At 41.0% G+C, this 15,690-nt stretch overlaps 1 protein-coding gene across 3 annotated transcripts in view; it reads left to right on the top strand.

Moving 5' to 3' along the window:
• Positions 1–1,624: 1,624 nt before the first annotated feature.
• tent2 (terminal nucleotidyltransferase 2) overlaps positions 1,625–15,690 on the top strand; it is a 78,371-nt gene continuing 64,305 nt past the window's right edge. For 2 of the 3 annotated variants that reach the window (XR_010962650.1, XM_067982652.1), the window contains exons 1-4: positions 1,625–1,715; positions 6,998–7,132; positions 11,473–11,586; positions 13,807–13,999. Coding sequence is in view for 1 of the 3 variants with exons in the window: in XM_067982652.1 (XP_067838753.1) it covers positions 7,035–7,132; positions 11,473–11,586; positions 13,807–13,999 (405 nt within the window). In the remaining 2 variants the exon portion in view is untranslated. Of the gene's footprint in view, positions 1,716–2,425; positions 2,520–6,997; positions 7,133–11,472; positions 11,587–13,806; positions 14,000–15,690 lie in introns of all 3 variants that reach the window. The other variant, XR_010962651.1, reaches the window with a different exon arrangement.

Below are 15,690 nucleotides of genomic sequence, written 5' to 3'. Positions count from 1 at the left end.
CCCTCTGTCTTCTGTCGTCAAGCCAATTTTGTATCCAATTGGCTACCTCACCTTGGATCCCATGAGATTTAACCTTATGTAACAACCTACCATGCGGTACCTTGTCAAATGCTTTGCTGAAGTCCATGTAGACCACGTCCACTGCACAGCCCTCATCTATCTTCTTGGTTACCCCTTCAAAACACTCAATCAAATTCGTGAGACGTGATTTTCCTCTCACAAAACCATGCTGACTGTTCCTAATTAGTCCCTGCCTCTCCAAATGCCTGTAGATCCTGTCCCTCAGAATACCCTCTAACAACTTACCCACTACAGATGTCAGGCTCACGGTCTGTAGTTCCCAGGCTTTTCCATGCCGTCCTTCTTAAACAAAGGCACAACATTTGCTACCCTCCAATCTTCAGGCACCTCACCTGTAGCGGTGGATGATTCAAATATCTCTGCTAGGGGACCCGCAATTTCCTCCCTAACCTCCCATAACGTCCTGGGATACATTTCATCAGGTCCCGGAGATTTATCTACCTTGATGCGCGTTAAGACTTCCAGCACCTCCCTCTCTGTAATATGTACACTCCTCAAGACATCACTATTTATTTCCCCAAGTTCCCTAACATCCATGCCTTTCTCAACCGTAAATACCGATGTGAAATATTCATTCAGGATCTCACCCATCTCTTGTGGTTCCGCACATAGATGACCTTGTTGATCCTTAAGAGGCCCTACTCTCTCCCTAGTTACTCTGTTGCCCTTTATGTATTTGTAGAAGCTCTTTGGATTCTCCTTTGCCTTATCTGCCAAAGCAATCTCATGTCCCCTTTTTGCCCTCCTGATTTCTCTCTCAACTCTACTCCGGCAATCTCTATACTCTTCAAGGGATCCACTTGATCCCAGCTGCCTATGCATGTCATATGCCTCCTTCTTATTTTTGACTAGGGCCTCAATCTCCCTAGTCATCCAAGGTTCCCTACTTCTACCAGCCTTACCCTTCACTTTATAAGGAATGTGCTTACCCTGAACCCTGGTTAACACACTTTTGAAAGCCTCCCACTTACCAGACGTCTCTTTGCCTGCCAACAGACTCTCCCAATCAACTTCTGAAAGTTCCTGTCTAATACCATCAAAATTGGCCTTTCCCCAATTTAGAATTTTAACTTTTGGGCCAAACCTATCCTTCTCCATAGCTATCTTAAAACTGATGGAATTATGATCACTGGTGCCAAAGTGATCCCTCACTAACACTTCTGTCACCTGCCCTTCCTTATTTCCCAAGAGGAGGTCAAGTTTTGCCCCCTCTCTGGTCGGGCCATCCACATACTGAATGAGAAATTTTTGTTTTTATTGCAGCATTTTTATTTCTTTCTGTTACAGCAACCTAGCTATCACCATCAAAATGTATAAAAAATTAGGACTGTTTAAATAGGTTTTATTTTTTACTGCAAATGTTTAATCAGGAAATATTCAACAGATTATACCAGCTAGTTTCTAAAATACAAAACTATACCGAACAATGACTGATGAGGTAACGTGAAAAAAAAGAGAAGTTGTTAAATCCTACAGCTGTTCTGCACAAACTTTATCCCCGCGCCCTCGGGCTGACCCGGAAATAAGGCAATTTAACCTATGACTCGGAAGTTGTAGGGTTGATAGATTTGAGACGGACCTTCCGCAAAAAAAAAGATGAAAACGTCGCGAGTAACGAGAAGGACAGAAGCTCGGTAGGTGTTTAAATCAAAACCGGGGAAGAAGAAGAAGAAGAAGGGAAAGAGAAAGAGAAAGAGAAAGAGGCGGGGGTATTAAAACTTGTGACCTCGCCGGCTGGAAGGTGGAGGCCACGCGGCCTTGGTCTTACCGTCCCGCGCTTACCGGTCACCCCGCGCGCTCAGAGGGACCGCGGCTCGAGGGATTTTTGAAATTGGAAGTTAATTTTAAATTTAAAACTCGCTCCGCCAAAAGCCGCCGCCGCCGCTTGTCTTAAACACACCGAATGTTACGGCCAGTGGCGCCATGTGTGTGGAGCGGAGAAGGGGGGGGGGGGGGGGGGGAAGAGAGGAAGTTGTGGAGGTTTAAACTCACCGGAGGCGGAGAGACCGTGAGTCGCTGCCGATCGGCCGGCCGACAACGGCTGCTCGAGCGCCGTCCCGCGCCGCCCGCCCCGGGTATCGGGCTCGCGTGCCTGCTCTCCACCCCCCCCCCCCCCCCGTGCCGTGCAGTCAGCTGTTGAACAACTGTCATCGTAAATAAAGTTTGCAAATACATTACTTTCCAAGATACCAACTCTCCCCCCCCCCCCCCCCCCCACACACACACCGCTTTTCCAGACCTCAAATTCCTCCGGTGACAGGACGAATTATGTCCTCACCATGGGGCTGTTGCAGAGATATTTTTATTGCCAAAAACAAGTGTTTATTCCCGATTTAATCTGCAGGATGATCGCAGTGTGGTTATAAGACCATTGAGAACACTTTGAGACAACCTTTGGATGGCTACACTATAAATCACCAGGCAGAGCGGAGTGACAGGTTGTATAGCCTAGGCGTATTGTTTGAAAAAGTTTTAGGTCTTACCAGTACGTGTGTCAATTTTTTGCCATGGCATTTTAAATGCAAGTATACCAATGCCTCAAAATGATGAGCTATTAGCGTACCATTGTCCTGTCCTTGAGTAGATTTCAAAATCAAATGAAACTTCCCTTCGTAAGGGTGGAGTTGAGGACTTTTGATTCGAAGTAGAAATGACTAGGAGTGTTTTTGAGCATATATAGTAATGCAAGATGATTTTTTAGAAACACATCTTTTTCCAGATACCCAGAAGAAAAAAAAAGTATTTGGCACTGCAGCTGCTATTAAGGATTTGGTAACCATCAGCCTTTCTCTGACCATTTCTTTGCTGTTCCCTGCTACAAACCAGGCTGAGTTTCAATAACATTTGCTTTTGCTCTCCATTAAAGAGCCCTCCCATTTACTGTAGCACAACAAATAGTTAATAGAGGCTTTTCACCTTTGTGGAGGATTCTAGGAGTCCTAGCTTTCAGGTGGAGAACAGGTCTGTTTTAGTAAAATTCTGTTCTGTCAAGCACATTGTTATATTTCTGTTAGTCACTACTTATTTTATTGTCAAGTAACGCTTGCCTTTGGATCAAAAGTTTGTGGATTTAGGTCTCACGTCAAAACTTGGCCATGTAACCTAGAGCTGCTTTTTTACTGGCTTTCTTTAAATTCTAATTCTGGGAAATGGCCATGTGAGCATTTGTACTGTTAAAGTAAAGTATTCCATAGACATATAAATATAAGAAAAATCAGGATGGGGCAGGGCCACTGAGATGCATGAAATAAACTTACAGGTAATGACTATGAAATGGCAGAAATATTGAATAGCTACTTTGCCTCAGTATACGAACATACGAATTAAGAGCAGGAGTCGGCCATTCGGCCCCTCTGAGAGCCTGCTCTGCCATTTGATAAGATCATGGCTGATCTGATTGTGACCTCAACCCTACTTTCCCATCTACCTACTATAACCTTTGACTCCCTTGTTAATCAGAAATATTCAATGACCCTGCCTCCACCATTGTTTGGGGAAGGGAGTTTCTGTGCTGTAGTTTCGATGTAAATCTGCCTTCCATATCTATGTGCCAGACTTGAAGACTCAGTTTTGTTTTATTGGCCTACGAGTCTGCTGCCAGCTAAAAGCTGGTTTTAATAGTCTAAACACTGGGCGCCAGCTCACAGATGCTGATCTCTAGAATCTGAATGAAAACAAAGACAATATAAAATCAGATCTAGCAAGTGCCCCAGGGAGTGTTAAGTTATCAAATGTGTATCCTTTGTATGCGATGCCACACTGAAGTCCTGTCTGCTTGTTCAGGTGCTGGTAAAGATCCCTTACTAATCACAGAGGGGTAGGGAGCGCTCCGCATCCTGGCCAACTTTAAGCAATGCCAGAAATAAAAGATGCTGGAAAAACTCAGCAGATCAGGCAGCATCTGTGGAGAGAAAAGAGACAAGTTAATGTTTTTTTAAAGAAGGGTATCATCTGAAATATTAACTTGTTTGTTCTCTGCACAGATGCTGCCTGACCTGCAGAGTGTTTCCAGCATTTACTGTTTTTGGTTCAGATTTCCAGCATATGCAGGTTTTAGCTTTTTACTAAACTGAAACTATCATTCATCTCATTGCTGATTGTCAAATGTCGCTGATGCTGAATGGCTGCTGTGTTTACTTGCAAACAATTGTCACTACACTTCAAAAACTTTTTCATTGGGTACAATAATGTAGTGGGTATGTTACTGTAGTAGTAATGCCTGGATTAATAACCAAGAGAACGTGACTTCAAATCCCATCGTGGAAGTTTGAGAATTTGAATTCAGTTTTAAAAAGAAATCTGGAATTAAAAATGACCACAAAGCTGTCAGATTGTCGTAAAAACAGAAGTGGTTCACTAATATCCTTTGCCTGCTGTTCTTACCCGGTCTGGCCTATATGTGATTGGTCCCACACATCATCGTGGTTGACCTTAACTGCCCTCTGAAGTGGCCTAGCAAACCACTGAGTTGTATTAAACCGCTACCAACAGATCAAGAAGGCCCGCACTGCCCCCGCCCCCACCCACCCACCCAATCTCAGGGCAACTAAGGATGGGCAATAAATGCCGGCCTTTACTCATTCCACACTGCCATTAATAAGTAATTTGCTACAGCCTGTATCTACTGGACACCAATTGCAAGGATGCCATAATTTGGGGACTAATATAGAATATGTATTCCACAGCTGCTTAATTAACTCATTGATCACTAAAATTATAATTTAGCATTATTCCCAGCACAGGTCTTGATTGCTGGAAGACATTAGATGTTATCATCATTGCAGGGTCAGCAATCGTACACAGAATATTATGAAAAGATAGATGGATCTGAGGTGACACTGAACTTTAGGTCAGCCAGATTGAAGAATCCACATTGCGTACTAACTTTGTGTCATTAACTTAATCTGATTATGTGGGTATTGGGAGCAGACACCATACTTATCTGTGGGAATACAAAAGTTTTTTTTTTCTCTAGCTTCTAAGATAAAATAAAATTTTAATGCTTGCCAACGTGACCAATTAAGTAGATGTTTGGTAGTATGTCTTTCTGACCAATTGTTTCGACAAAGAATAAAATAAGTGAAAATCAGCATTTCCAAGATGGACACTTTGAAGTAGCAGTGTGGCCCTTCTCTCCAGATGTCATCTTAGCCTTTCCCAAGTATTTAATTGGCTTTGGGATGCCTTAAGGATGTAAACGGTCTATATAAATGCAAGTTCCCTCCGTTCCTCCTTCCCTATCTTGGAGGGCAAGGATAAACCCAAACTCCATACCTCTGGCACAAGCTGCTACTTTTTCTATGCCTGTGGTTACTGACATTGTTTACCTCTCCCTATTTGGGGACAGCGCCCACCCATTTCAAAATCATAACATCGCTCCTTTTTAAAAAAAAAACATACGTTTGCTTTTCTGTCTTTGCAAACTACTGCCCTATCACTAGAGGCAAGTGCATATTTTGGTGGCAATGCATTAAGGAATGTAGAGAGGTAAACACTGCCTATTTGAGTTCCTCCAGTCTGGTTTCCAATCCGCCCACAGCACCCAGACTACTCTAATCTAATCAAAGAACCCAATGACATCCTTTTTGACTGTGGTTGCAGTTTATTGTTCCTCCTCAACCTCTCTGTTGTCATTGATCATATTGACCACTCCATTCTCCAAAGCCTCTCCTCACTGGTACTGTTGTCTCTTAATTTCCTGTTACTTAGAATGATAGAATGGTTACATCACAGAAGGGGGCCATTCGGTCCATCGAGTTCATGCCGGCTCTTTGTAAGAGCAATCCAGTTAGTCCCATTCCTCCGCTCTTTCCCCGTAGCCCTTCAAATTTTTTCCCTTCAAGTATTTTTGCAATTCCTTTTTGAAAGCCACAGTTGAATCTGCTTCCACCACCCTTTCAGGCAATGCATTCCAGATCATAACTACTTGCTGTGTAATTTTTTTTTCCCCTCATGTCACCTTTAGTTCTTTTTCCAATCACCTTAAATCTGTGTCCTCTGATTTTCGACCCATCCGCCAATGGGAACAGTTTCTCTTTATTTGCTTTATCTAAACCTGTTATGTCCTCACTTGTCCTCAGGCAGTTACTGACATCAAGTTCTGGATGAGTCAAATTCCCAATGTTGCAAAACTGAAACCACCTTGTTTGGCTCTTGTCAGCAACTCCAAGCTCAGGCTAAAACTGGTGGTGTGTAACCATTCTGTTTGACCCTGAGTTAAGCTTTCAATTGCATATCGTGTTTATCACCTGGATCATTGCCTTGCACCTCCAGAACATTGCCCATACACACCCACCCTGCTACCTTACCCCCCACTGCTGCTGAAACCTTTTACCACCTTGAGGATTTAATTCTCAAATGTTATTGACCTCCCTGACAAACTCCAGCTAATCCAGACTTCTGAGGTCCGAGTCCTCTCTTGGTCTAAGTCTCACCAATTACCTGTGTCCTCACAAAACTCCAATCTCTCCCTGTGCTGCAACAAATCAGTTTAAATTTCAAGAATGTCTGTTCAGGTTTTTCCCCATTCCACTTCCTAACTTGTATTTTTAATTCATCGGACTATAGCTTACTATTGGTTTCCTGCCCTTTCTGCTCTGCTGTTAGAGGTGAATCTTTTATCCCTGTCCTCTAGAATTCTAACTAAACCACTCTACCATGCAATCTCTCTTTCCTATCTCAAAACCCTTCTCAAAATCTAGCTCTTTGGTGTTTTTGTTTTTTTTCTCTCCTCTTTTCCCCCTCCCCAAATTCTCCTCTAGTTAAGCACTCCAAGATGTCCTTTGAGCTAAGTACTGTATAAATAAGTTATTTGATTGACACTTTTGGTTCAGTAGAACTGTTGCAAGGCATAACCTTTTAGTGACTGTGACTTGCACAGATGTTTTTCATATTGTATATTTTGTTTTCTTCCTAGGTGAAAGAATAAATGCTCACTTCAAGTGAAGGAGAGCATGTTCCCTAATTCTCCTAATTTGGGTCGTCCACCCTTCTCTCCTGCTCTTCTTTCACAACAACAGTTTATCAATGCTCACAACTTCAGGAATGCAATGTGAGTGCAGCTGGATTCCACTGATGGATCTTCTCATGTTTTAATACCTGGTGCACACATTTTAATTCTCTTATTGGATTTATATTATTCTGTTTGTATTGCAGTTACAAAATAATTAGATAAACCTTCAAAAATCTCATTCTTTAGGACAGTGACAACTGATTATTTTGGAAATCAGAAATTTTGTTGGTAACTAAAATGATCAATTGAATGTTCAGTTAGATTATACAGTTGTATAAATGGTGCGATTACTTAACTATGTGTTCAGTCGTTTGGACGATAATACATTTTCTGATTGAACTGTCGCTTGTTCAGGTTACTTTTTTTTAAGGAGTACTTCTATCAGCTGGACAATTTTGAAACTAATAATTCATTTTGTTTGGTAGTTGCAGGTGCTGTGCAGAATAGAATCTGATCAAATGTTTGTGCGGTATTATCTAGTGCCACGTACCTACTTGGTTGAAATGATAACACATTGACTAATCCTCTTATGTCCTGAACTACAGCTCTCCCTGTTGCATGTACAAATTAGGAATATTCTAATTTATGAGAGGTTAATTTTGTGTGATGCACTAAGTGTGAAAGCAATTAGGGTTCCCATGGTACTTGCTTTAGTAAAACCTTCAGTTTATAGTTAAGCATTTGGTGATTTCTGTTTTTAAGGAGTTTAAAACATAATGCTGTTAATAAAAGATGAGATCAGTACAATAGTGCGAAAGGATCTTGGCTCAGAAGATCAAGGTGTAGAATCTGTTTGGGTGGAGCTAAGAAACAGCAAGGGCAGAAAACATTGGTGGGAGTTGTTTATAGGCCACCAAACAGTAGTGGTAATGTCAGGCACGGTATAAAGCAGGAAATTAGAAGTGCATGTAACAAGGGTAATAGAGTAATCATGGGGGTCTTTAATCTACATATAGATTGGGCAAACCAAACCGCCCCTAATACTGTGGAGGATGAATTCCTGGAATGTATACGAGATGGTTTTCTAGATCAGTATGTTGAGGAACCAACTGGGGAACAGGATATTTTAGATCTAGTATTGTGCAATGAGAAAGGGTTAATTAATCTTGTTGTAAAGGAGCCCGTAGGGAAGAGTGACCATAATATGATAGAATTCTTCATTAAGTTTGAAAGTGATGTAGTTCAATCCGAAACTAGGGTCTTAAATCTAAACAAAGGAAACTGCGAAGGTATGAGGCGCAAGTTGGCTGTGGTTGATTGGGGAACTATATTAAAAGGTATGACGGTAGATGGGCAATGGCAAGCATTTAAAGAATTAATACATAATTTGCAACAAAAATATATTCCTTTTAAGGCACAGAAACCCAACAGGAAAAGTGGTCCAACCGTGGCTAACGAGACATTAAAGATAGTATTAAATCAAAGAAAGAGGGATATAAAGTTGCCAGAAAGAGCAGTTAGCCTGAGGATTGGGAGCATTTTAGAATTCAGCAAAGGAGGACCAAGAAATTGATAAAGAAAGGGAAAATAGAATATGAGAGTAAACTAGCGAGAAACATAAAAACGGACTGTAAAAACTTCTTTAGGTATGTAAAAAGAAAAAGACTGGCGAAGGCAAATGTGGGTTCCTTATAGATGGAGACGGGAGAATTTATAATGGGGAATAAGGAAATGGCAGAGAAATTAAACAAATACTTTGTATCTGTCTTCACGGAAAAGACACGGAACCAAAGGTCTGGCGAGAATGAGGAACTGAAAGAAATTAATTGAAGTAAAAAAAATAGTACTAGAGAAATTAATGGGACTGAAAGTCAATAAATCCCAAGGACCGCTTGATCTACATCCCAGGGCTTTTGAATGAGGTGGCTATGGAGATAGTGGATGCGTTGGTTGTCATCTTCCAAAATTCTATAGATTCTGGAACGGTTCCTGCAGATTGGAGGTTAGCAAATGTAACCCCACTATTTAAGAAAGGAGAGAGAGAGAGAGAAAACAGGGAACTACAGACCTGTTAGCCTGACATCAGTAGTAGGGAAAATGCTAGAATCTAATATAAAGGACACTTAGAAAATAATAATAGGATTTGGCAGAGTCAACATGGATTTATGAAAGGGAAATCATGTTTGACAAACCTATTGGAGTTCTTTGAGGATGTAACTAGTAGAATAGATAAGGGGGAACCAATGGAGGTGATGTATTTGGATTTTCAGAAGGCTTTCGATAAGGTCCCACACAGGAGGTTGGTGAACAAAGCTAAAGCACATGGAATTGGGTGTAATATACTGGCATGGATTGAGAATTGGTTAACAGACAGAAAACAGAGAGTAGGAATAAAAGGGTCTTTTTCAGGTTGGCAGACTGTGACTAGTGGGGTACCGCAGGGATCGGTGCTTGGGCCCCAGCTATTCTCAATCTATATCAATGATTTGGATGAGGGGACCAAATGTAACATTTCCAAGTTTGCTGATGACACAAAACTAGGTGGGAATGTGAGTTGTGAGGAGGATGCAAAGAGGCTTCAAGGGGATATAGACAGGCTAAGTGAGTGGGCAAGAACATGGCAGATGGAATATAATGTGGAAAAATGTGAGGTTAGCCACTTTGGTATGAAAAACAGAAATGCAGAGTTTTTTAAATGGTGAGAGATTGGGAAATGTTCACGTTCAAAGGGACCTGGGTGTCCTTGTACACAAGTCACTGAAAGCTAACATGCAGGTGCAGCAAGCAATTAGGAAGGCAAATGGTATGTTGGCCTTTATTACAAGAGCATTTGAGTACAGGAATAAAGGTGTCATAATGCAATTTTATATAGGGCCGTGGCGTGACCGCACCTGGAATATTGTGTACAATTTTGGTCTCCTTGCCTAAGAAAGAATATACTTGCCATAGAGGGAGTGCAACAAAGGTTCACCAAACTGATTCCTGGGATGGCGGGATTGTCGTACGAGGAGAGATTGAGTAGACTAGGCCTGTATTCTCTGGAGTTTCGAAGAATGAGATGTGATCTCATTGAAACATACAAAATTCTTACAGGTCTCGACAGGGTCGATGCAAGGAGGCTGTTTCCCTTAGCTGGGGAGTCTAGAACCAGGGTTCGCAGTCTCAGAATAAGGGGGTAGGCCGTTTAGGACTGAGATGAGGAGAAATTTCTTCACTCAAAGGGTGGTGAATTTTTGGAATTCTCTGTCCCAGAGAGCTGTGGAGGCTCAGTCATTGAGTACATTCAAAACAGAGATCGATAAATTTCTAGATATTAAGGGCATCAAGGGATATGGGGATGGTGCAGGAAAATGATCTTGTTCAATGGCAGAGCAGGCTTGAGGGACTGGATGGCTACTCTTGCTCCTATTTCTCATGTTCTTATTGTAACATGAGCACTCATTATATGAGGGGAATTGCAGCATAAATACTAGAACATATTAAGAAAAGACACCAGTTGTAGTTAAGTGTGTTAAGTTTAGCATCTATCGGTTGGAAATCATTTGTGCCAAAACATTTTTTTTAAGACCTTCAGTATTACATGAATGTATCAACCCTATTAAAAATGTTTGCATCGAATATCGTGTTTATATTAGCTCTTGAGAATTTTGTTCGTGTGGTCGTAAATCAATCTTGTGCAAATACCTAAATTAAAAAATTGGGAAAGCTTTAGTAGAAATTGGATAGACTGTGCCAGGACCACATGTTTTGCTTACAACTACGACATCCTGATTTTATTATTTTCTGCATCAATTTTTAAAATTTAATTCCTCTCCCAAGTTCTTCCCCAGGCTAAGCATGCAACCTTTCTGGTGTTTTTGGTTTTAATCCAGCTGATAGAAGGTACACAATGAGAACTCCCCTCTGATTTTGTTCTGCTTTGTGAGTGTATAAATTTGTTTTCTTTGCAGTCTATATTAATATCAGTAAAAATGGTGGATTGCTTGGTTCCAGGCCTCCAACATTGCTGTTGTGAGCTGGCTGCTGAGGTGCACAACAGTGAAATATGGAGAGTACTTTTCCTACCAAACAGGTGTGTTGGCCTGAGAGAATGGAGGGTTGACCCTTCACCTCACCACTGTGTAGCACTATAATGCTGCAACGTTCTGTACCATGGCCTTAGTTTGTTACTTTCCAAAAGTCCCCTCCCTCTCCCCAAACAATGAGGACACATCTGGACTACTTTGCTTGTTTCAGTTCAGAGTATGGCTAATATTGGGAACTAAACATTCTTTTGACACGGAATTAGGAATGTACATTTAACATCTTATCACTGTGGTAGAGCACAGGTGACTTGTGCCTCTTTGCTATATCACCAATTTCAAGGAATTCTTAGAATCTATAATTAACGTAAATAATTTTCATCTAATGAATTTTTCTTTTCAATGACTTATTTGCAGCCTTTCTGGTACCATCCTGACAGGAGAAGTTACTCCAAGACCATCACTGGTGTGGCCCTTCCATAATGCCTGTCCTACATATTCACCAGGTCTGCCTAATAACCATGGCAGGAAGTAAGTCCTATTCAGCATGTATCTTCTGAATAAAACAAAATACAACACATAGTGAGAAAAACAGCCCTTTACAATGACCTGTATTTCCATTTGAAAGCTAAACTTAGAATAATCTAACTTGCAATTTTAATTTTAAAAGATACATCTATGTTACACATCAGTTGCTGACGGAAATTGGATAAATGGTGACAATAATGGCTCTCTGATTGGATCAGATAAAGATCAAGTTGTTTTATATTATCTCAAAAGTTTTGCCCTAAATTGGTCATCAGATGATATGTTAGCACCATGAAAATTAAAACTTCCTATTGGCAAAAGGGAGTGATTGCAAGATTTTGACATGTCCTGTAATGATTATTCTGAGCACAATAACTTGTAGGAAGTGTAAAAGAAATGACAGCCATCCGTGGCTAAGTAAAGAAATTAAGGATAGTATCCGACTAAAAACAAGGACCTATAAGATAGCCAAACTTAGTGGGAGGATCGAAGATTGGGAAGTCTTCAAAAGACAGCAAAAAGTAACTAAAGGATTGATTAAAAAAGGGAAGATAGATTATGAAAATAAATTAGCAAAAAATATAAAAACAGATAGCAAGAGTTTTTACAGTTATATAAAAAGAAAAAGGGTGGCAAAGGCAAACGTAGGTCCCTTAGAGGATGAGACCGGGAAATTAATGGTGGGAAACATGGCGATGGCAAAAATGCTGAACAAATATTTTGTTTCAGTCTTTACGGTAGAGGACACTATCAATATCCCAACACTGGGCAAACAGGGGGCTCTAGGGGGGGGGGAGGAGCTAAATACGATTAAAATCACTAAGGAATTGGTACTCAGTAAATTAATGGGACTCAAGGCGGATAAATCCCCTGGACCTGATGGCTTACACCCCAGGGTCTTGAGGGAAGTGGCAGCAGTGATTGTGGATGCTTTGGTAATAATTTTCCAAAATTTTCTGGACTCAGCAAAGGTCCCGGCAGATTGGAAAACTGCTAATGTAACACCCTTATTTAAAAAGGGTAGTAGGCAGAAGGCTGGAAATTATAGACCAGTTAGCCTAACATCTGTGGTGGGTAAAATTTTGGAGTCTATTATTAAGGAGACAGTAGCGGAACATTTGGATAAGCATAATTTAATTGGACAAAGTCAGCATGGCTTTATGAAGGGGAAGTCATGTCTGACAAATTTGCTTGAGTTCTTTGAGGACATAACGTACAGGGTGGATAAAGGGGAACCAGTGGACGTAGTGTATTTAGACTTCCAGAAGGCATTCGACAAGGTGCCACATAAAAGATTATTGCTCAAGATCAAGAATCACTGGATTGGGGGTAATATTCTGGCATGGGTGGAGGATTGGTTATCTAACAGGAAGCAGAGAGTTGGGCTAAATGGTTCATTCTCGGACTGGCAACCAGTAGCCAGTGGTGTTCCGCAGGGGTCGGGACCGAGTGTAATATATCAAAGTTTGCAGATGATACAAAGATGGGAGGGAAAGTAGAGAGTGAGGAGGACATAAAAACCTACAAGGGGATATAGACAGGCTGGGTGAGTGGGCGGAGATTTGGTAGATGCAATACAATATTGGAAAATGTGAGGTTATGCACTTTGGCAGGAAAAATCAGAGAGCAAGTTATTATCTTAATGGCGAGAAACTGGAAAGTACTGCAGTACAAAGGGATCTGGGGGTCCTAGTGCAAGAAAATCAAAAAGTTAGTATGCAGGTGCAGCAGGTGATCAAGAAGGCCAACGGAATGTTGGCTTTTATTGCTAGGGGGATAGAATATAAAAACAGGGAGGTACTGCTGCAGTTATATAATGATGTGGCAATGCCGGTGATGGACTGGGGTTGACAATTGTAAACAATTTTACAACACCAAGTTATAGTCCAGCAATTTTATTTTAAATTCACAAGCTTTCGGAGGCTACCTCCTTCCTCAGGTGAACGTTGTTGCAAATGTTCACCTGAGGAAGGAGGAAGCCTCCGAAAGCTTGTGAATTTAAAATAAAATTGCTGGACTATAACTTGGTGTTGTAAAATTGTTTACAATCCACAACATTAACATTAAATATTGGTTTCGAATTAAATTTATTACATCTAAATTATTATACTTTCTGACCTTCCTATCAATACAAGTTGAATTATGGACTTCAGTGATTCATAGATTTAATTTTAAATGTCTGTTTTAATAATCTGATGCAGAGCAATCTGATCTGTATTGCAGACGAAGGAGCGATGAGCGAAGTAGTCCTTACGAAGTCAAACGCCAGCGGTTTCAGTCACCACCTTCTCAACCATCTGGCAGTTCAGTGCCTTTTCTAATTGATCGCAGGTATTCAGTCCCTTCACCTGGAATTTCATCTCTGCTTCCACTTACGGATTACCCACAAAATACTCTCCAAGCGGCCAGGGATAAGGTATTGATTCACTGCTAAATATTTTAGTAATGTGCTACTGAATACTGAACAACAATGCAGTAGAACTCCTTTTATCGACACTGACTGACTGGAAGGTACAGAGGCATTTTGGATAATTGGGAGGTTGAATAGAAGAAAGTGCATTCAGTTTGATATGTGAAATTTTTGATGCACAGGAAATGAGACCTTCATTTTGCAGGGAATGTCTGATGAAGGAAGCTCTATTTTGTTAAATGTAGTTTAGGACTATGTTTAGAACCAGATTCATGAGTTCATATGTTCAGCTTGCTCAACTCAAACTGTACAGTTTCTATCAAATTCAAAGTTAAGTTTGTTTATTATTTGACCGACTATTTCAAATAAAAGAAGGTACTTGAATTTTATACAGCCTATTATTGCATTCTTAGGATATCTTGGTGCTTTGCCACAAGTCAGTTACTTTTGAAGTGCAGTCATTGTTGTATAGGCAAAATCAGCACAGTCTTACAAACCACAAATGAATGAACGGTTGAGGTGTGGCAGGCGAACTGCTTGTTTTAGATTTCAGTGATTTTGTATATTTAATTTTAAATGTCTGTTTTCTCCAAATAGTGCCATGGGATCTTTGAGATCCAGTTGAGCAGGATCCTTGGTTCAGTATCTCATTTGAAAGGTGGCATTTCTCTTGTCTGCTCGCTCTCTTGGTCACTGTGTTGCCCTTTCCCCAGGGCAACCATTGTTTTTTCCCCCCACTTATCAATATTACCATTGCCTGTGTTCTTTTAAACTTGTTTCTCGTCTTCCTAAGCTCCAAATATAATCAGTGCTTACATTTCTGTAGTGCTCCTTATATGGAGAGATACATCTTGGAGCACTTTCTAGAATGGAGGGTAGTGAGTAGGCACCAAGTTGGAGGTGGGGGGCAAAAGCAGTTCAAAAAGGAAAGTGTTGAGGTTTTTGAAGGCAGGGAGAGAGGTAGCACGGTGAAGATGCTGTGGGAGGGAATTCCAGAGGGTGGTGGCAAGTTGGGCTGAAGCACATCTGCTAAACAAGACATAGAATCATAGAATGGTTATAACACAGAAGGAGGCTGTTTGGCCCATTGAGCCCGTGCTGGCTCTTTGTAAGAGCATTCCAGTTAGTCCTATTCCACCGCTGTTTCCCCAAGGCCCTGCAAGTTTTTTCCCTTCAAGTATTTATCTAATTCCTTTTTGAAAGCCATGATTGAATCTGCTTCCGCCACCCTTTAAGGCAGCGCATTCCAGACTATAATTACTCGCTGCGTAAAAAAGTTTTTCCTCATGTTGCCTTTGGTTTTTTTTGCCCATCACCTTAAATCTGTGTCCTCTGTTTCTCGACCCTACTGCCAATGGGAACAGTTTCTCTTTATTTACTTTATCTAAACCCTTCATCAAATCTCCTCTCAACCTTCTCTGCTTTAAGGAGAATAACCCCACCTTCTCCAGTCTATCCATGTAACTGAAGGCCCTCATTCCCTGGAACCATTCTATAAATCTTTTCTGCGCCCTCTCTGAGGCCTTCACATCCTTCCTAAAGTGCAGTGCCCAGAATTGGATGCAATACTCTATTTGTGGCTGAACCAGTGTTTTATAAAGGTTCAACATCGCTTCCTTGCTTTTGTACTCTATGCCTCTACTTATAAAGCCTAGGATCCCATATGCTTTTTTAGCTGCTTTCCCAACCTGTCCTGC

This window comes from Heptranchias perlo, chromosome 4 (assembly GCF_035084215.1).
Source record: "Heptranchias perlo isolate sHepPer1 chromosome 4, sHepPer1.hap1, whole genome shotgun sequence".
Classification (NCBI taxonomy): Eukaryota; Metazoa; Chordata; class Chondrichthyes; order Hexanchiformes; family Hexanchidae; genus Heptranchias; species Heptranchias perlo.
Note: the sequence above shows the minus strand (reverse complement) of the source record. Positions and strands in the feature narration are given on the sequence as shown.